The 20281-nt window shown below is 42.0% G+C and overlaps 1 protein-coding gene across 1 annotated transcript in view; it reads left to right on the plus strand.

Annotated features, from left to right (window-relative positions):
• SGSM3 (small G protein signaling modulator 3) overlaps positions 1-20281 on the plus strand; it is a 40169-nt gene that overhangs the window by 13363 nt on the left and 6525 nt on the right. The window contains exons 2-4 of the mRNA XM_079140784.1: positions 17894-18008; positions 18426-18511; positions 18958-19024. Of these exons, the coding sequence (XP_078996910.1) occupies positions 18002-18008; positions 18426-18511; positions 18958-19024 (160 nt within the window). The 5' untranslated portion in view covers positions 17894-18001. The remainder of the gene's footprint in view (positions 1-17893; positions 18009-18425; positions 18512-18957; positions 19025-20281) is intronic.

Raw genomic sequence — 20281 nt, forward strand, 5'->3', positions numbered from 1 at the left:
GGTCTGAAATTTTCTTTCCTTGATGAGTCTCTGTCTGGTTTAGGTATCAGTGTGATATTGGCTTCATAGAATGAGTTTGGGAGGGTTCCCTCCTCTTCTATTTTATGGAATACTTTGAGAAGTATTGGAATGAGCTCTTCTTTAAAGGTTTTGTAGAACTCGGCTGAGAACCCATCTGGTCCCGGACTTTTCTTTGTTGGTAGGCTTTTGATGACTTCTTCTATTTCAGTACTTGAAATTGGTCTATTTAAATTGTGTATGTCCTCCTCGTTCAGTTTAGGCAATTCATATGTCTCTAGAAACCTGTTGATGTCTTCAAAATTTCTATTTTGTTGGAGTATAGATTTTCAAAATAGCTTCTAATTATGTTTTGTATTTCAATCCTGTCTGTTGTGATATTTCCTTGTTCATTCCGAATTTTAGTGATTTGGGTTTTCTCTCGTCTTCTCTTTGTTAGTGTGGCTAAAGGTTTATCAATTTTGTTTATTTTTTCGAAGAACCAACTATTTATTTTGTCAATTTTTTGTATTGTTTCTTTTGTTTCAATTTCATTGATTTCAGCTCTGAGTTTAACTATTTCCTGTCTTCTACTACTTTTGGTGCTGTTCTGTTCTTCTTTTTCTAGGGCTTTGAGCTGTAGTGTTAGGTCGTTTATTTGTTGAGTTTTACTTCTTTTATTAAATGCGCTCCATGAAATAAATTTCCCTCTAAGTACTGCTTTCATAGTGTCCCAGAGATTTTGATATGATGTTCTTTGTTTCTCATTTACCTCTAAGAATTTTTTAATTTCCTTCCTAATATCTTCTGTTATCCATTCATCAAATAATAGCATATTGTTTAATCTCCAGATGTTGGAATAGTTTCTGTTGTTTTACTCTTTCATTTATTTCTAACTTCATCCATTATGATCTGATAGAATACATGGTAGTGTCCTCTATCTTCTTGTATTTGCTAACATTAGCTTTGTGGCATAATATATGGTCTATTTTAGAGAAGGATCCATGTGCTGCTGAGAAGAAAGTGTATTCGCTCTTGGTTGGATGGTATATTCTATAAATGTCCGTTAAGTCTAAATTATTGATTGTGTTATTGAGATCTATGGTTTCTTTGTTCAATTTTTTGTCTGGAAGATCTGTCCAGTGGTGAGAGAGGCGTGTTAAAATCACCTAGTATTATTGTGTTATGGTCTATTTGGTTTCTGAAATTGAGAAGGATTTGTTTGACATACATGGATGAGCCACTGTTTGGGGCATAGATGTTTATGATTGTTATATCTTGCTGATTAGTGCTTCCCTTAAGCAGTATGAAATGACCTTCTTTATCCCTTCTGACTAACTTTGGCTTGAAGCTCCACATTATCGGAAATGAGGATGGATACTCCAGCTCTTTTGCTGAGTCCATGTGCATGGTATGTTTTTCCCCATCCTTTCACCTTTAGTCTATGGGTACATTTTTCTATGAGGTGAGTCTCTTGCAGGCAACATATTGTTGGATATTTCTTTTTAATCCAATCTGCCACTCTATGTCTTTTGATTGGTGAATTCAGGCCATTAACATTCAGGGTTATTATAGAAATATGATTCGGTTTCCCCGGTCATTTGGTTCATTTTTTAAATTTTATTTATTTATTTGTTGACACAACTTGTTTCCTCCTTTATTTGACAATTCCTTTAGGATAATTCCTCCCTTTGCTGATTTGCCTTCTTTGTTTTCATCTCTTCCTCATGGAATATTTTGCTGAGAATGTTCTGTAATGCTGGCTTTCTTTTGTAAATTCTTTAGCTTTTGTTTATCATGGAAGGATTTATTTCATCGTCAATTTGAAGGTAAGTTTTGCTGGGTATAAGATTCTTGGTGGCATCCATTTTCTTTCAGGGCTTTGAAAATGTTGTCCAGGCCCTTCTAGCTTTAGGGTCTGGATTGAAAAATCTCCTGATATCCGTATTGTTTCCCCTGAATGTATTTGGTTCTTTTCTCTCACAGCCTTTAAAATTCTGTCTTTATTTGTATGTTAGGTATTTTCATTATAATGTGCCTTGGTGTGGGTTCTGTTGTAATTTTGTGTATTGGAGTCCTATAGCCTCTTGAACTTGATTTTCCATTTCATTCTTCAGATTTGGGAAATTTTCTGATATTATTTCATTGAATAAATTGTTCATTCCTTTGGCTTGTTTCTCTAGGCCTTCCTCAATCCCAATAATTCTTAAATTTGGCCTTTTTCATGATATCCCATAGTTCTTGTAGATTCTGTCATGATTTCTTACCATCTTCTCTGTTTGTTCAACTTTGTTTTCAAGGTTAAATATTTTGTCTTCAATGTCTGAGGTTCTGTCTTCCAGGTGTTCTATCCTATTGGATATGCTTTCTATGGAGTTCTTAATTTGGTTTATTGTTTCCTTCATGTCAAGGATTTCTGTTTGGTTTTTTTTCAATATCTCTAACTCTTTATTGAAATGATCTTTTGCTTCCTGTATTTGCTCTTTTAACTGTCGATTGGTGCGATCATTCAATGCTTGCATTTGCTCTTTCATCTCATCGTTGCTTCTCTGATCATTTTAATTATGTACATTCTGAACTCCTTTTCTGTCATTTCTTCCGCCATGCTGTCATTGGGTTTTATTGATGTAACATTCTAGATTTGTTTGCAGCATTTTCTTCCTTGTTTTCTCATATGTTCAGGTTTCAGTGGACTGCTGATGATATTGCGATTTCTCTATTGACTTACAATGTCCGCTGAAGATTTCTATATATATCCCCCCTTAGCCTTCAGTAGGCTGAGTCTTGGAGGAAGTTGATAATGCGGTGCAACACAAGGAAGCTGCCTCTCTAGGAGTGTTGGCCTTCAGGTGGGGTATATTCCCTGCTAGTGGGCAGAGGTGCCTCCACTTGTTGACCAATGGTCATCCAAAGGGGACCTAGGCTGCGGGCTGAGGCAAGGCCTGTTTAGGCCTGAGTCTCTGGTTTTACCGTCTTTGTGGGGAAACCTCACCCGGCAGGGAAGACTCACCCAGTGGGGAGGTCTCGCTGGTTAGTTCCCTCCTAGAGGTTCCCCTCAATTTACAGCTACCGCCTGGGCTGGGCTGCCTTCCTCTGCAAAGTTCCCAGGGGCCCGGCCCTACCTCCTGGGCCTGGGAGCCTCACCCTTCGCAGATGAATCTCCTTAGGCTGCCCCTCCTCAGAGAATCTGCTGGCAGTTCTGGAACCTTCACTCCGCCCTAAACCTGTCTCTGTGCGGCTCTTCCACCAAGAAGCCTCCTAGATCCTGGGACCCTGCTCTGCACCCAATCGCCTGGCTATGCGGCCCCTCCTCTGAGCAGCCACCTGGGGCCCCGTACAATCGCTCTGAGTCCCAGAGACCCGCCACACGCCTCTTCCTCCAGACAGCCGCCCTGTATTCCGGTGCGGTCACTAGGAGTCCAAGAAACTCACTGTGTGCCTCCACCTCCCACCAACCACCCGTAGCCCTGGGCAATCAATCACTCCGAGTCGAAGTGACCCTCCCCGTTCCTCCTCCTTCTCCAGATAACCCCCCGGGTGTTCAGGAGCGGTCGCTCTGAGTGGCTCTGAATCCACGTGACCCGCTGCACGGGTCCTCTGGGCAACCGCCCGGAGCTCTGGTGCGGCCACTCAAGACCAAGCGACCCACCACGTTCCTCCTCCAGGCAGCCCCCCTGTGTTCAGGAGCGGTCGCTTTAAGTCCAAACAACTCACCACTCGCCTTCTCCTCTGAGCAGCCGCCTGGAGCGCTAATGCAGTCACTGCGAGTCCAAAGGACCTGCCACACTCCTCCTCCTCCTCCTCCTTCTCCTCCGGGCAGGCCCCGGGGTTCAGAAGTGGTCTGAGTCCAAACAGCTCACCGCGCAGCCCCTCCTCTGGCAACCGCCTGCAGCTCTGGTGTAGTCACTCCGAATCCAAGTGGCCACGCTCCTCCTCCTCGTTGTCCCCAGGGCAGGCGCCGGTGTTCAGAAGCAGTCGTTCTGAATCCAAACTGCTCGCCGCGGGGCTTCTCCTCTGGCAACCGCCTGTAGCTCTGGTGCAGTCACTCCGAATCCAAGTGGCCACGCTCCTCCTCCTCCTCCTCAGGGCAGGCCCCGTGTCCTGAGTCCACACAGCTCTCCTCGCCACTCCTCCCCTGGGCAGCCGCCGGAGCCCCAGTGGTTGCTCCGAGTCCCAGCGCTGTGCCGAGTGGCCTCCTTTACGGCGCTCCCAGTTGTCCGCGTTCACTGCTCCAGCGGGGGGAGGGGCGTCTCCCCGGCAGCTCTACTTCACAAAGTTTCCTGCGTTCCGGGACTACCGTCCCATCCGGGATGCCTTCCCATCGGGTGAGAGTCACCCGGCTGCTTTGAGTTGATCCCAAGTGTCTCAATATCTCCTCTTTTGAATCCTGAGTCCTGGAGCAACATGGAATGCAGCCACCCTCTAGGCCGCCATCTTAAGTACTTCTACTTCTGAGCTACAACCCCAGCTCTGTCAGGGATCACTTTTAGGAACTTGTGGCTCCTTTAGTTTTTCCTCTATCAGTTGTGCCATTGGTCAGGATGGATCAAGATCCTGCTGATGACATGTAACTTCCCTGGGAAGCATCGAGGACATTTCCCTCTCCAGTGACCCTCCTCTTTGCAGAATGTACACTGGTTGGCTTCCTGTTCTCTAGGTTCCTCTTGATCCCCTGATCAGGAGGTCAGGTGATTCACTGGAATTGTAGAACACTTAGAGCAGTCCCATCATTCCCTGGGTTCTAGCTGATCTTAGAGGGCAATGGCCAAAATATTGGCTACTTTTTCCTTGGCCCTTTTATTTCCTTGTTTTTGGTTTTAAACATCCAGCAGGTAAGTTTCACAAATAACTAATATTTATAATTTTATAGTTACCCCTTCCATTTACCTGGGGTTAGTATTAGTATTGGAATTCAGACATATCCTATTCTGTCCTATAGGTGATGGCTTATTATCTCCAATTAACTCATGTTGTTCTATTAGAAGGAGTACTTTTTCAAGACACCAACAGGCAAAAGTTATAAAGTTCTATAAGGAAAGTACAAAATGAAATTAATAAGACCAAAACCATATTCGTTTGTCTAATACCTTTGAACCAAGAAATATAATTTCCATAATAACACTAATATACTTTTGATATCTATTTTGCCTCCAAAAAGGCACATGAATTTTTCAACTCAATCACATGAGATCTTTTACAAATTTTACTTTGTAATAAAACTCCCTTACAATCTTACGTATCTTTTATAATTTTCCCAAACCTTTACTTAGTTTTGTTTTTTATCCCTTGGTTAGCTTGAGATCATAGGAATCTTTTTTGTTATTGTTGTTCTTGCTAGGGATTTAACCCAGGGACACTTAACCACTGAGAAACATCCCCAGCCCTATCTATCTATCTATTTATTTTGAGACAGGGTCTCACCAAGTTGCTAGGGCTTTGCTGAATTGCGGAGGCTGGTCTTGAACTTGCAATCCTCCTGCCTCAGCTTCCAAAGTGTCTGGGATCATAGCTTGTACCATCATGCCCAGTGAGATCACAGTAATCTTTGCAACAAAAATCTATCCTTTGAACATAACTTTATTTTATTTTTATTTATAACTTTATTTTACTTTTTATTTTTCTTTATTTTTTTTATGTGGTGCTGAGGAGTGAAGCCAGTGCCTCACATGTGCTAGGCAAGCCACTACCACTGAGCCAAAATCTAAACCCCTGAACATAACTTTAAATGAACTTAAGTCTACCCTACTTTGGAATCATCCTAACATGGAGTAGGGTAAGAGGCAGAAACTTATCTCAGGTAAGGCAGGGCTCTTGACAAACAACACAATACAATATTACATCTGAAACATGAATCAAGTAAAAACTAAGAGAACTCCTAACTTTATTTTGTGAAAAAAAGTGGCAAAATACTTTGTTTTGCAGTGTCAGCCTTTGATCAAATCAGGCTCTCCTTAATACCTTCCAAAAATACATTTAAATTCCCATCCCAGTGTAAAGAGTAGCGCAAAATCTTATATATAACTTATTGACAATAGGTTACCCTTATCCAGTTACAAAACATTAAATGACAAATACCAATCAAATTTGTTATTTCTATATAAATCTGAAAGAGACTTGCTACAGATACTTTTAGTTTGGAGAACACCAACTGGATAAAGTGTTCTCCCAAGCTTTACAGTTTAAAATGCTTGTATACTTGAAGAACAAGAATGCATCTAATGTATAAAGAAGGCCATATTGGTTAGTATCACAGTTACACAGATGTCCTTGCATTAACTAAGTTTGAATTTTAAAGTAAGATTTAGAATCCATAATGTACAGTAACAACAATCACAGGTCTGCTTGGGTTAGCAGTACTAGCAAAAATCAAAGGATGGCCTTAAATCTTATAAATTTAGGAAACAGTGTTAATGATTAGAAATAGACTTAGTCAAAGCAAACAGATATGAGCCTGGTCTTCAAATGGTTGTGTGACCCGCCTGTCAGATACAGTGTATAAAAGAGAGCACATATTGGTTACCTTGCTGGTAAACCTACATAAACTTTGATTTTATAAACTTACATAATGCTTAAACAAGGTTTATACAAACACAGTTCTCAGATGTATACATATCTCTGGTCACATATGTTTAGGAAGTCAACTGTGTTACAATAACCTAATTGTTTGTTTAACCACTTATGAAGTAATCATTTAAAAGACTTTAAAACAGGTATAAATCCTAATTCCTTTAAGACTTAGCTTCCCTAAATAATAAAACCTAACAGACACAAGAAATTTATACTGATAGATAAGAGCAGATCAGTGTTTAGACTTTGCTTCCTATCAGCACATTAAAATTTGAATAACTGATGTGCTAATTATGGCCAATTTAATCACGTACACAACCTTTTTGAGATTCGCCTTTCATAAACTTTCTGCAACTTAGACGTTCTATAACTTGTTTATATCCTTAGTTTTGTCCTCACTTTCGTCTTGGACTTTAGCACAAGAATATTACTTTACCATACACAATACTTTCTCATCCAGAAACATGTCTTTTACCTTTTAATTTTCCATGCTAATTTTTGTTTTGGAACCTTCTTAAATTCCTATTTTGAAATATGTGCATTTTATTAACACAAATTTCTTCCTAGGAGAGAGGTCAGACAATCTGGCATATATAAAAACAGGGCCTTAATCTTTTTATTTTCTCCCAGGTGGCATTCAAGGGATTGGAGCACAGGATTTTTTTTTTTTTTTTGGCGGTACTGGGGATCGAACTCAGGGCCTTGTGCTTGCAAGGCAATCACTCTACCAGCTGAGCTATCTCCCCAGCCCTCCCCAGGATATTTTTGAGCCTTGCTTTTCTCCCTTATTTTTATCACAACACCATCAATTTTAAATGAGTTCCCTACTGTCAGTTGTAGCCAGAGACCCCTTTGGGCCTTTTTCTTATACTAGGCATACTGATAATCAATGGAGGAGGCCTTTTTCATTCTTTTCTCTAGTCTTCCTTGAAGGTTCCTTTGCAGAGGCTGGCCAACAAAACATAGGTTGGCTTTATTTTCTATTTTATTCTTTTCTGGGTACAGTTGTTTATGCTGCCCAGTCTCCCCATGCATTTATTTTGACAGGATAATGTCATAGCCAGAATTGCTTTGCCCCAGTGACAGATATCCCCTGGCCAAATGGGTGTCCTGTCAGATCTTAAAAAGATTCCAGTCCTCAGGTTATAAACTTACAATGCTGAAACCTACTGTCATGTCCTTTGTAGCCAGCAGCCTTTGCCCCCTGAATAAGATAGGATAGTTAATTGTCAGGCACTCAGGGTAGTGGGCCTCAGTTAAGGTTTTTATCATATGTAAAGGATATTCCTTGATATTCCAGTCAACTCCTGGCCTTGCTAGGTTGCTGAGACTGGCTTTGAACTTGCAGTCCTGCCTCAACCTCCCAAATCACTGGCATTACAGGTGTGCACCACTGCGCCCGGCAATCTTACTCCTTTTTAATAAAATGAAATACTTGGGCTGGGGTTGTGGTTCAGTGGTAGAAGTGCTTACCTGGCATGTGTGAGGCACTGGGTTCGATCTCCAGCACCACATAAAAATGAATAAATTAAAATTATCTTTTAAAAAGATGAAATACTTAACTTTTTATAGTGTTGATCAAGATACAGCTGAAACTTTTTGTACTCACAGAATTACACCTGTTCGAATTTTAACTCAGTAATCTTGCTTTTAGATTAAAACCCAGAAATAAGAAACCTTCAAACCCCCCCTTTTTTTTTAAATTTACGAGTCTATTAAAACACATTTAATAGACAATATTAACTTATAGAATTCAAAAAGCCAGGAGTACTTAAACTTATACTTAGTTGATGTTTTGGCATTTTAACTTTGTGAATGAATCAGATGTCTCCTCTAACAAATTTATGAAGATTAATTCCCATTTACATTAAAACTAACTTACCTATTTTTAACTTAGACTACCCATGAAAACTGAGATACCAAACAAGTCTAGTTAACACCTTAAGTTAGTTATTCCTGCCAAAGAAAAATCCTTAGCAGCAATGGACATTGTACTTGAAACATTTTATGGAACCAACACTCTGGCTGGCCACCTAGAAAAATGTGTAGGTTAGTAGTTTCAAAGCCATTCTTATTCTTTCAGTTTAATTTGGCTTTTTTTGTTAGTTTTATTTAAGTCTCATGAACTGAAAAAGCATTTGGATCTGTTAATTAAATCTGAGTACTAATTTATGAGCCAGTTGATACAATGTTCATGACGTATGGGCATAAGTACATATTGTAGACACAGCATAAGAGACAGGTGTACACATACGTAAAGCAGGAGAAACAAAGATGTTGTAGCATTTTAGCAGGTACTAGATCTCCACAGGTAGGAAACAACAGCTGCAAATGTCTGCCAAAATCTCTATTAGATTTAATCCTTTAGAAATTAAGATAGAGCCTATCACAGATTTTGACTCAAACAGAGTAGACTTATACGGCGGGAAGTGTTAGGCATGGAGTCTGGTAGTCATTTTGAATACTGAAATCAAATCTTTAAGGTGGCCACTTGTTCTCCATGGGGGTCAGTTTCACTCCCACTATCACCACTGTTTTATTTCCCGGCTTAGAATTCTTCAAAGGAAAAGAAGATTTGTACATATAGGATCTTTCCATTGTTCTTCCCTCTCCGTAGGCCTAGAATTTTTACCCCCCCATCCCTTTTTTTTCTTGTGGGTTCCTGTAATTAACTTTCTCAGGATGTACTCAACCCCCCTTATTTTAAAGGTTTCTTGTACACCCACCCCCAGATGTGTTTTTTGCATATCCTCCCATCACCATTCTCCTGGATGTGGTCTCCTGTTTCTGAATAGGGTCTCAATCACACTCACACAATCTCCAGGGTGTCCCGACAACCACCAAGGAAATACTTCTTGAGAATAGATTTTCCTGCCTTGGCCCATGCACAAAGTTACCTGGTGACCACAGTGCTTCCTTGGACCTTTCCCCTGCATCGGCAATCCATTCTTTATTTGGGGTTCATTGCCTGTTTCAGGGATCACTGTTTCCTCCCCCATTCCAAGACCATTGAACAAGGCAGCAGGATGCATTGCTGCTGAGGGAGTTCCCACAATCCCCTAAGCCACCTATGGAACCCCATACCAGGTGCCAAAATTATTAGAAGTACCAAGGTGCGACAAGAAATAAAACACCTGCGTGCAAGTTCATGAGCAAAGCAAAAATTGTTCTGCAGGAGCATGTACCCCCAGAGGGAATCCAGCCAGCAAGCACACCTGAGCGGCAGTCAGCCTGCTTTTATCCCTAACACAGCACTGCCCTTGACCCTGATAGGAGGAGCTCAGGGTTACAATCTTCTGATTAGCTAATTTTGAAATTGGGGTGGAAAAAGGGAGAGGCCTATAATTAAAATGGCTACAATTGGATCCAGTTAAGGCTAAATATTATGTTCTGAAGATGGTCCATCTAACTTTCTATTTCTCACAAGAATCACTGATCAAGATATCCTTTAAAGAAGAGGGAACAATATCGTAACAACAGGAAGCCACACAACTCCATGATATTAGCCAGGTGTTTTAGGCACAAACCTGTAATCCCAGCTACTTGGGAGGCCAAGACAGGAGCATCACAAGTTTGAAGCCAGCCTGGCACTTTGTTTCTCCAAGGGAAGAAAAAAAAATCAAAAAACCTCCATAATATTGCTGAAGTGCAATTTGTATTTGAAAGTAGTCGTTTTATGTACCTATATAAGGACTTAAGCTTACTGTAGCAGTCAGCTGAAATCACTTGAGAATTCAATAAAATGAACTCAAGCTGCACCTGTACCCCACGAATTGTGAAAATTCCAACACCCTCCCAAAAGTTTTCTCAAATTTTAACTCAATCTAATAACAATATGGTAAAGTAGGAATTATTATCCCTACTTTCAGACCTTTTCTTGGATTTTTTTATCTGTGAAACCACATATCCGCACAAAAGCTTTTGTGAGTGGAGCTTTCTTTGATGCAGATATGGGATGACAAAAGAAATTTGGTGTACAACACAATTCGAGTTGAGTTTTAGATTGTGTGTGGGGGGGGGTATTAGGAATTGATTTGAACCCATGGCTCTTTACCACTGAGCTAAATCCCCAGTCCTTTTTATTTATTTATTTTTATTTTTGGTACTGGGGATTGAATGCAGGGTCACAACCACTGGGCCACATCCCCAGTCCTAATTTGTTGTTTATTTTATTTTGAGATAGGATTTCCTTACATTGCTTAGGGCCTCACTAAGTTGCTGAGGTTGACCTCAAACTTGTGATCCTCTTGTCTCAGCCTCACAAATCCCTGGGATTACAGGAGTGCACCACCAAGTCTGGCTAGATTGTCCTTTTCTTCATCACCCCCAAAGCCTTCCTCAAGCCCCAGCACACTCAGTGGGAATATCTCATAGGTCACCTTGTTCTGTAGGGTGCAGCGCTTTACACTGTCTTTAGATTTCATTTTCTCTTTCCTCGGTACTCCAGGCCACCTCTATATTCCATTGGTCCCACTTCCAAATTTCTACTAATTTATTTACTGAACTGTTGGACCTATCTTCTATTTTTCTAATCCAGGCCTTCAGAGTTTACCTTGTACCTTCAAAGAGCTCATCAAGGTATTTCCCAAACAAAAATACCTCCACTCTGGTGAAACATTCTGGAGCCTGTTAAAATGGTAATATTGCACTGTGCTATAATTATAATAAATATTTTATAGTTTTCAGTTATTTGGGGGGTAATTAGGTTGATTCCCTTGTTTCAGGTGGCAGTATGTTAAAAGACTAATACCAACAATTTGTTGTCATCCTTATCTCATAAATGGATAATGCTGTCTGTGTATGAAACTGGACAGTATAAGAGAAAAGGCAGACTTTAAAGTCCACATCCTCTCCCAAATTAAAGCAGATGTGTTTATTTCATTTTTAAAAATCTTCAAAGGATGACTTCCTCATAGCATGGTTTTTGCAAAAATTGCTATTAGGCAGTTAAATGCCTATCAATAAATGATTAGATGAGTAAATTATTGAACACATACTATGCAGCCTGAATAATTATTGGAAGGAAATGCTAATAACAATATTTATTAGGGACTTTTTAAAAAATTTATAAAAATTATATATCCAAGTAGGAAAAGCTCAAAAGAGAGCCTGTGAGAGAGGAAGGTGAGGATGGGAGTATCTCCGTGGCAGAGCACATGCTTATCATATGTAAGGCCCTTTGATCTACCCACCACCAGAACCAAGAAAGAGAAGAAAGAGGAAAATGTGATTTTTTTTTTTTTTTTTTTTTTTTTTGGTACGAGGGATTGAACCCAGGGATGCTTAACCTCTAAGCCACTTCCCTGGCCCTTTATAATTTTTTATTTTGAGACAGTGTATTGCTAAGTGACCTAGGATCTCACTAAGTTGCTGAAGCTGGCTTTAAACTTGAGATCCTCCTGTCTCAACCTCCTAAGCCCTTGGGATTGTAGGGGGTGCACCACCATGCCTGGCAAAAATGTCATTTATGGGCATAGCAAATTGGTGGCAGAATTTTAAATTTTTATTTCCACTGATGGTATTGTGTTAGCGTAATTACAAAACCCAGAGAGGAGTGTGGAACCTTCTTTCCCATAATAAAACCAGTGACTTTATAATCCAGAGACTTGCTTCATTCTGTTGCTTTCATTTATTCTTCTACAACTTAACCTTATCATTTGTGTTTGCATCATACTCAGTGGAAAAGTTGGCCTTGTGGGCATTTGTGCAGAACTCAGGAGACATGGAAGCATTTCTGTAAAAGTAGATTTGGAAATGGTGTTTTTCCCTCTTAGAGCCTGTTTTGCAAATTGCTTTACTCCTCTGATCTCCATGTTAGTAAGCATCTCTTCCCATAAACTGCTTTCAGTTGTGGTTGCTTTTGAGAAAGTATTTCACTTCAATATGATAGGAATCAACTACAAGTCTGTGTGAATTTAGACACCTAAGGATTTTGTTCGGCCTTTAAAAAACAACCTGTGGCTTGGAAATCTGAGTTTCAAAGGGCTTTGTCAGTTTCTTTTTTTTAGTGATTCTTTAGACTATTGGTTAAAGGGACTTGAAAAATGACAGACTTCAACTTTTAGCAGTTTAGGGAATATAACTTCACAAGTTGCTAAGAAGTCAGGCTGTGCTTTGTTAGTAAAGTGTGGCTACAAATGAGAGAGAAGGATCCCTTTCACATTCACATTTGTAGGTGGTGGTGGTTTAAAATGAGCCCGGGGCCTTAAGCTTGTTGGGCAGGCTCTACCACTGAGCTACATCCCCAACCCTCTTTCACAATTGTAGATAAGTCATTTGCACCCCTCCTCCATTTTTGCCTTTCTTGATTTTGTGTAAACATTAAATCCATACAGAGACAGATAATGACGCAGAGAGATCATTAGTAGTAGCTCTGTCACCAGAGAAGAAAGGCAAGGTTTAGAGAAGCTCTCTGCCATTAGTCCTTTGAGCTTCATTTGTGGACCTCAAAAAAAAAACTCAACGATTTTTTTTTTTTTTTTTTTTTGTATTGGGGATTTAACCCAGGGGCACTTTACCACCGAGTTCCATCCCCATTCTTTTTATTGTTTTATTTTCTGACAGGGTCTCACCAGGTTGCTTAGGGCCTTGCTAAATTGCTGAGACATTAGCCATCAAACTTGCAACCTCCTATTGCAGCCTCCGGGTCTCTGGGATTAAAGGCATGCGTCACTGTTCCAGTGTCTCAAGGAGGATACATTCTTATTCTCTTTCTTCTTAAATTGAAATTAGCTTAAATTAGCTTAAATTGAAATTATTTATTTTTTAAACATTTTTTTGTTGTCACTGGACCTTTATTTTGTTTATTTATATGTGGTGCTGAGACTCAAACACAGCGCCCTCACACATGCTAGGCAAGTGCTCTACCACTGAGCAACAACCCCAGCAAGTTGAAATTAGCTTTTTTTATTTTATTTATTTTTTATTTTTACAAACTGCATTTTGATTCATTGTACACAAATGGGATACAACTTTTCATTTCTGTGGAAAAACCTGCCCACACAGATAGTATTACATCAAGGGCAGCCTTGATGCAGTATATGGATCATTTCCATGTGTGTGTATAAATATATCTATTGTGTGTATATATACACACGCATACATATAAGTTAGAGGTGAATCTTCCAAACTAAAGTATACCCAGAATCTGACCATTTTTCAGTGCCTCAACTGAGCAAAGCCATATCAACAGCTTCCTTTGCATCCACCCCCTTCACCCCAAGAGAGCTCATCAAAACCCAAGTCAGATTCAGGTTCATGACTGCTCACAGCGCTCTCCTCATTGCCCTGCCCACTGAGTGTAAATTCCAAAGGCCTGTCCTACTTTGAAGCTTCCTGGCCCCTGCTGCTTCTTCCCACTCTTCTACCCTGAGACCACCCTAGGCCACTTCAGCCTGTTCACTGCCTCTGCTGCTGCTTCTCCTGGATCCCCTCCCCTCAGCTAGAAGGATCCTCTGATCCTCAAAAGGCTTTTTCTGACTGCTGAATATAAATAGCCCCTGTCTCCTGACTTTTGCCTTAACCTTGCTTTGTTTTCCTCCTACTACTAAGCTTCTCATCATCTGTTTTCTGTTTCTGGTTCTCTCTTTGTTGTTGCACCTCGGCCCTTGGAGCCTGCCTGGTCGGGAGTGCTCATTGCTTGCTGAATGTTGAATGGCTAGTGGGAGGCAGCTGAGGCCAGAAGAGGGAGCTGCGCATGGTGCTACGCTCTGATGTCCCAGCCAGGCACCTCATGGCCACCACTTCAGGCAACCCCTTTCTCCCATATTGTACCCAGCCCTTCCAGAAGAAGCAAACATTTGGGATGTTAGTGAGGAGCAGTCTTTCTCATGATCTTGACTGGGATGTTACGTTCAGCCATATGACATTGTTTTTCTAGGTTGTCATAGATGAAAATCAGCAGTTTCTTTCTTTCCTTTCCCCCTCCCTCCCTTCCTCCATTCCTTTGTCTGTCTCTTCTTCCTCCCTGCCTTCCCGCCTTCCCTTCCACTGTGCTGCCCAGGCTGGCACACCCTCAGTCCTCCTGCATCAGCCTCCCAAGCTGCTGGGATTACAGGCATGTGCCACCAAACCTAGCTTGAATATCAGCAATTTCATGTGGCTTAGCATAATAGCTTTTATGGAGAAGAAAACTGAGGTTCAAAGAAGCAAAGTAAACTTAGCCAGGGTTGCAATAAATGGGGATTGACGACGGTGCAAGAGCTGGAACTCAGGTCTGACTGGAAATGTGCAGAGGACATGCAGTAAAGTGCTTCCTTATGGCACTAACAGTGTCTCTGCCCACGGCAGCAAGCTGTCCTGGGTTACATTCCCAGAGCTGTCAAGGTGGGGACCCATGGTGTTTGTGGCAGACACAGTTCTGGGAGTCCTTTTGGGAACTATATACCAGTCTCTTTGAAGGATTATTTTATCTTGTGTATGGAACAGAGATGATATCTACTTCAAAATGTGCTGTAAAGATTAGTCATGCCAGGCTGGGGAGATAGCTCAGTCGGAAGGCCCTGGGTTCGATCCCCAGCACCGCAAAAAAAGATTAGTCATGCCTGATGAGATTTTTAAAACTTTTACCTCAGTCCCTTTAATATAAAAATATGTAATGGGGGTGGGAGGGGTGGGGGGAAGGGAAAAAATAACAAAATGAATCAAACAACATTACTCTATGTAAATTTATGATTACACAAATGGTATGCCTTTACGCCATGTACAAACAGAGAAACAACATGTATCCCATTTGTTTACAATAAAAAAAATACATTAAAAAAAAAATATGTAATGCTAGCCGGGTGTGGTGGCACATGCCTATAATCTCAGCAACTTGGGAAACTGAGGCAGGAGAATCATGAGTTCAAATCGAGCCTCAGCAACTTAGCGAGGCCTTGTCTCTAAATAAAATATTAAAAAGAACTGGGGATGTGGCTCAGTGGTAACGCACACCTGGTTTCAATTCCTGGTGCAAAAAAAAAAGTAACCCTCCGTCCAGTTCAGAATCTGAATCAAATTAAGCCCCACAGCATGTATTACACTGAAGGAAGACTTTAAGCTTTCGCTGTTGTCTTCACACAGAGCAAACCAACCTAGGATGACTGATGCAGGAGGGAAGCAGGTTCTGGCCTCTGGTTCTCAGCAGAGCATGTCTACAAACAGGAAGCAGCACCCTCCCCTGCCAGGTACCCCTGTGATGGTCAGAAATTTTCTGCTTTGACCTTTAGCTCAAACTTGGCATAATCAGCATGTGTCAAGGGCAGTAGTAGAGGTTGGTGACATATCCTCAGGGCTATAAGATGGCTCCTTGGCCCCCAGATTTGCAAAAAGTCTTTTAAAGGGAATTGGGACTTGTTCACATGCCTTTTTTAAAAAAAATAATAATAATATTTTTAGTAGTAGATGGACATAATACCTTTGTTTTATTCATTTATTTAATGTGATGCTGAGGATTGAACCCAGGGCCTCACACATGCCAGGCATGCTCTACCACTGAGCCACAGCCACAGCACAGCATGCCTATTTTTTCAAATAAGGGTGGTGTTTTCTTCCTTGCAGTGGCTGTGTTCCCTTTTTGCTCATGGCTGATGGTGTTGAGCATCTTTTTACCTGCTTACTCACCATCAGTATCTCTTTGGAGAAATGTGTGTTCAGATTTTTCGAAATTTTTAAATTGGGCTATCTGCATTTTTATTGTTGAGTTCTTTTTTAAGAGGACAAAAAAGGTGGGGACAGGGCTTTAGAAGTGACAGGAGAATTTAAGTTAGATTTCAGTTTCTAACTTGGTTTCCCAGCTTGTAAGCCTAGTGAAAAATGTGGCTGAGCTCACCCTTGTGTCCCAGCACTTAGACTGGGAGGAGCAGCACTCAAACAAGAAGACCACTTGGGTCCAGGAGTCAGAGGCCAGCCTGGGCTACATGGTGAAACCTGCCTCCTGCCCCCACCTGCACATAAAAAATATGGTAAAGCGGACCGCTGGTACAGGATTGCCAAGAGAGGGATAAGTGGAGGTGTCTACTCAGGAGGCATGTGTTCTGTTAAATAAGTCCTCAAAGATTTGGGCTCAGGAAACCTGTTCCAGAGGTTCAGGTAGTGGCTGAGCTTTGTTTTCTTTCTTCCTGAAGAAACATGGCCATGGAAGTCTCTACGCCGATTCTCCTTCATTAGTGTAATGGGAGCTGAGCTACATTCTCCTTGGCTCACAGAGCTATGAGAAACTCATCTCTGTAGCTTCCTCAGAGTGTATCCCCTCAACAAGACAGAAGGCTCTTTCTTTCAAATCCCCTCTCCCAATCCCTTTTGTCCTCTTAAAAACAGGAGTCAACAATAAAGACACATAGCCTTATTAATTTATTTTTTTGGGTACTGGGGATCAAATTCAGGGGCACTCAGGCACAGAGCCACATCCCCAGCCCTATTTTGTATTTTATTTATTTATTTATTTTTTGCGGTACTGGGGATCGAACTCAGGGCCTTGTGCTTGCAAGGCAAGCACTCCACCCACTGAGCTATCTCCCCAGCCCTTGTATTTTATTTAAAGACAAGAGTCTCACTGAATTGCTTAGTACGTCACTAAGTTGCTTTGATACTCCTACCTCAGCCTCTCAAGCTGCTGGGATTACAGGTGTGCACCACCACACGTGGCTATCTTTTTTATTGAACCTCATTATATTGCTTAGGCTGGCCTCAAACTTGTGGCCTCCTGGCTCAGCCTCTAGGAGTTTCTAGGATTACAAATACATGCCACCACACCAAGCCAAACAGCCTCTTTTGTCAGCTTTTTCGCTGCTGTGACTAAAGGACTCCATAAGAAAACTACAGAGGAGGAAAAGTGTATTTGGAGGCTCATGGTTTCAGAGGTCTCAGTCCACAAACAGCAGGCTCCATTCCTTGGGGCTCAAGGTGAGGCTGAACATCATGGTGAAAGAGTGTGATGGAGGGAAGAGTCTCATATGATGACCGGAAGCAGAGACTCCACTAAGCCAGATACAAATATATACTCCAAAGCCACACCCCGAGTGCCCACCTCCTCCAGGCATACCCCACCTGCGTCAGTTACCACTCAGTTAATCCCATCAGGTGATTGATACACTAATTAGATTAAGACTCTCATAACCATCCATTCTCCTCTAAACCTTCTTGCATTGTCTCACATAGCCCAATTTAAAAATGGGCCAGGTGTGAATACTGTCATTCTTCTTGTTGAGCAGTGGTGGTGACTTCCCTCCCCACTGTACTGAACCAGTGAAAACAGTGTGTGTGGAGAGAGCTTACCCTCTTCCAGGAGACGGGTGCGGTGGAGTGATGGTCTCCTTTGCTATGATGGTCCATTTTACTCTCCTCACAGGGCATATGCTTCTGGAGCTCATGAATCCTGAGGAGCCTTTCATCTCTAAGAGATCAGGATAGTAAACGGCTAAGCTTGGATCTGCAGAAGACCTGTCAGCTCAGCACAATGTCAGGTAGCACGACTGGGCTCTCACCAGGAGCCAGAGGGTGAAACTGACTTCCATTTTCCAGAAACAATCATCTGGATAAAGGAGATGGAGAAAGGGAAGGGAGGCTTCTGGTTTGGGGCTGTCTGGGACAGACCCTGTACTCTTGCCTGCTCAGGTCTCTACTTCCCCTCTCCCTGCCAATCTTCTTTATGAGGTGGCGGAGGGGCGAGGACGTGGGGTTTAGTTATATTTTGGGACATGCTGCTGCCTTGCTCCTTTCTCCAGAAGCATGTTCCTTTCCATTCCTCCTTCCCCATCGGTCTTACTCTATATGTCCCAGTCCCTTTAATGCTGACGCTCTTGGAGGGGAATGGAATTTCTGACATGAATTTTGCCTCTGTGTTTTCTTAGTTGTTCTCTCCCTGGTCCTTTTTGTTGTAGGAAGCCACATACCTTCTGCTAGTGGTCCTTTCTCAGCCCTGACTCCAAGCATATGGCCCCAGGAGATCCTGGCCAAGTATACTCAGGTACAGCAGTCAGTGCAGCCAGGCACCAGCCTGCTGTGCTCCTGTGCTGTGGCATGAAGGGACCCACCTCTGCAGGCTGCCCAGGAGTGGGCGGCCGACTTCACCATGTTCACACAGGCTCACGGGGTCACCACCAGAGATGGCATCTTAGCTCCACGTGCCTGTGTGAATCGGTCATTAGGTAGGAGGAAGAGTATTTTGGGGACATGGAAATGCATGTCTTGTCTTGATCTTATTAACCTTTGAACTTTAAGTAAAACAAGGAAAATGCTAGAATTCAGAGTAAGTAGTGACCCCTGTGGTTGAGCGATGACTAGAGAAGGCTTTCTGGAAGGGTAGCCTTTGATCTGGGTGGAAGTTTAGCAGTTAGACATGTGGGTGGCATCTTTTGGAAACTGTGACCCCAGAGTGGGGGACAGACAACTTGTCCCTGTTCCTGGTTCTAGAAGGAAGAGTCAGCAGAGCAGCCAGAGTTCTGCTACGATGAGTTTGGTTTTCGGGTGGACAAAGAAGGTAAGATGGATGGAGTTCCCTAGGTGCTCTTGCTGATGTCCTTGTGTCCACAGCACATGACCTCTGACCTCTGAGCCCCTATGTCACCTACTTCAGGGAGACTTGAGGACAGAAGCATATATGAAGGTGCTACTGTTATAAGTATGTGCAGGCCTCTGATTTTTTTTATTTCCACATTTTTTAATTGGTACATTATATTTAAACATAATGATGGGATTTGTTGTTGCTTATTTGTATGTGCACACGTTTTAGTCAGCTTTTTCACTGCTCTGACTAAAAGGATCTGATTAGCCCAATTATAGAGGAGGAGAGGTTTATTTGAGGGCTCACGGTTTCAGAGGTATCAATCCACAGACAGCAGGCTCCATTTCTTCGGGCTCAAGGTGAAGCCGAAGATCATGGTGGAGGGAAGTGGCTCACATCATGATCAGAAATCAAAGAGAGACTCCACCCACCGGATACAAGTATATACCCGACAGCCATGCCTGCAGTTACCACTTAGTTAATCCCACCAGGTGATTCAATCACTGGTTGGGTTATGACTCTTACAACTCAGTCATTTCTCCTCTGAACCTTCTTGCATTGTCTCACACGGGAGCTTTTGGGGGACACCTCGCATCCAAGACACAACAACACAATTTAACAGAGACTTCTGATTTTTAAAAAATATACTGATCTTGCTGGTTGCAGTGGTATACACCTGTAATCCCAGCCACCGCTGATCTCAGGAGGATCATGAGTTCTTAACCAGCCTGGGCAGCTTGGGGGACCTGCTCAAAGTAAAAAGTGAAAGGGGATGTGATGTGGCTCAGTGGCAGAGTGTTCCCTGGTTCAATCCCCAGCCCTCCCCCAAAATATATTGACGTTCACCTCATAATAAAAAGTTATGTTTACTGTATAAAGAATTTGAGAAATACAGCAAAGTATAAAGATTAAAACAAAATTAGCTCCTGACCCTATGGCCCGAAGACCACGCTGACATCTTAGTTATTATAATGGATTTATTATGATGTTCTTGTAGCCATGTTTCTGTAAGTGGACTCTGGGCTGGGTGCCCTTGTGGGCTGTTGGGAGGGCCATCTGCCAGAACCTGTCACTAGGCCAGAACTGTGGCTAGAGCATGTCATTTGGCTGAGGCAGTCATCTTTAGGTCACTCATTTCCAATTCTGACATGTTTTTCTTGTTTATCCAATGAACAGTTGGAAAGCTGAAGTTGCAAGGGACATGGGGAACTTTCTGTTATAACGGAAATCCTG

This window comes from Sciurus vulgaris, assembly GCF_902686455.1.
Source record: "Sciurus vulgaris genome assembly, chromosome: 5".
NCBI lineage: Eukaryota > Metazoa > Chordata > Mammalia > Rodentia > Sciuridae > Sciurus > Sciurus vulgaris.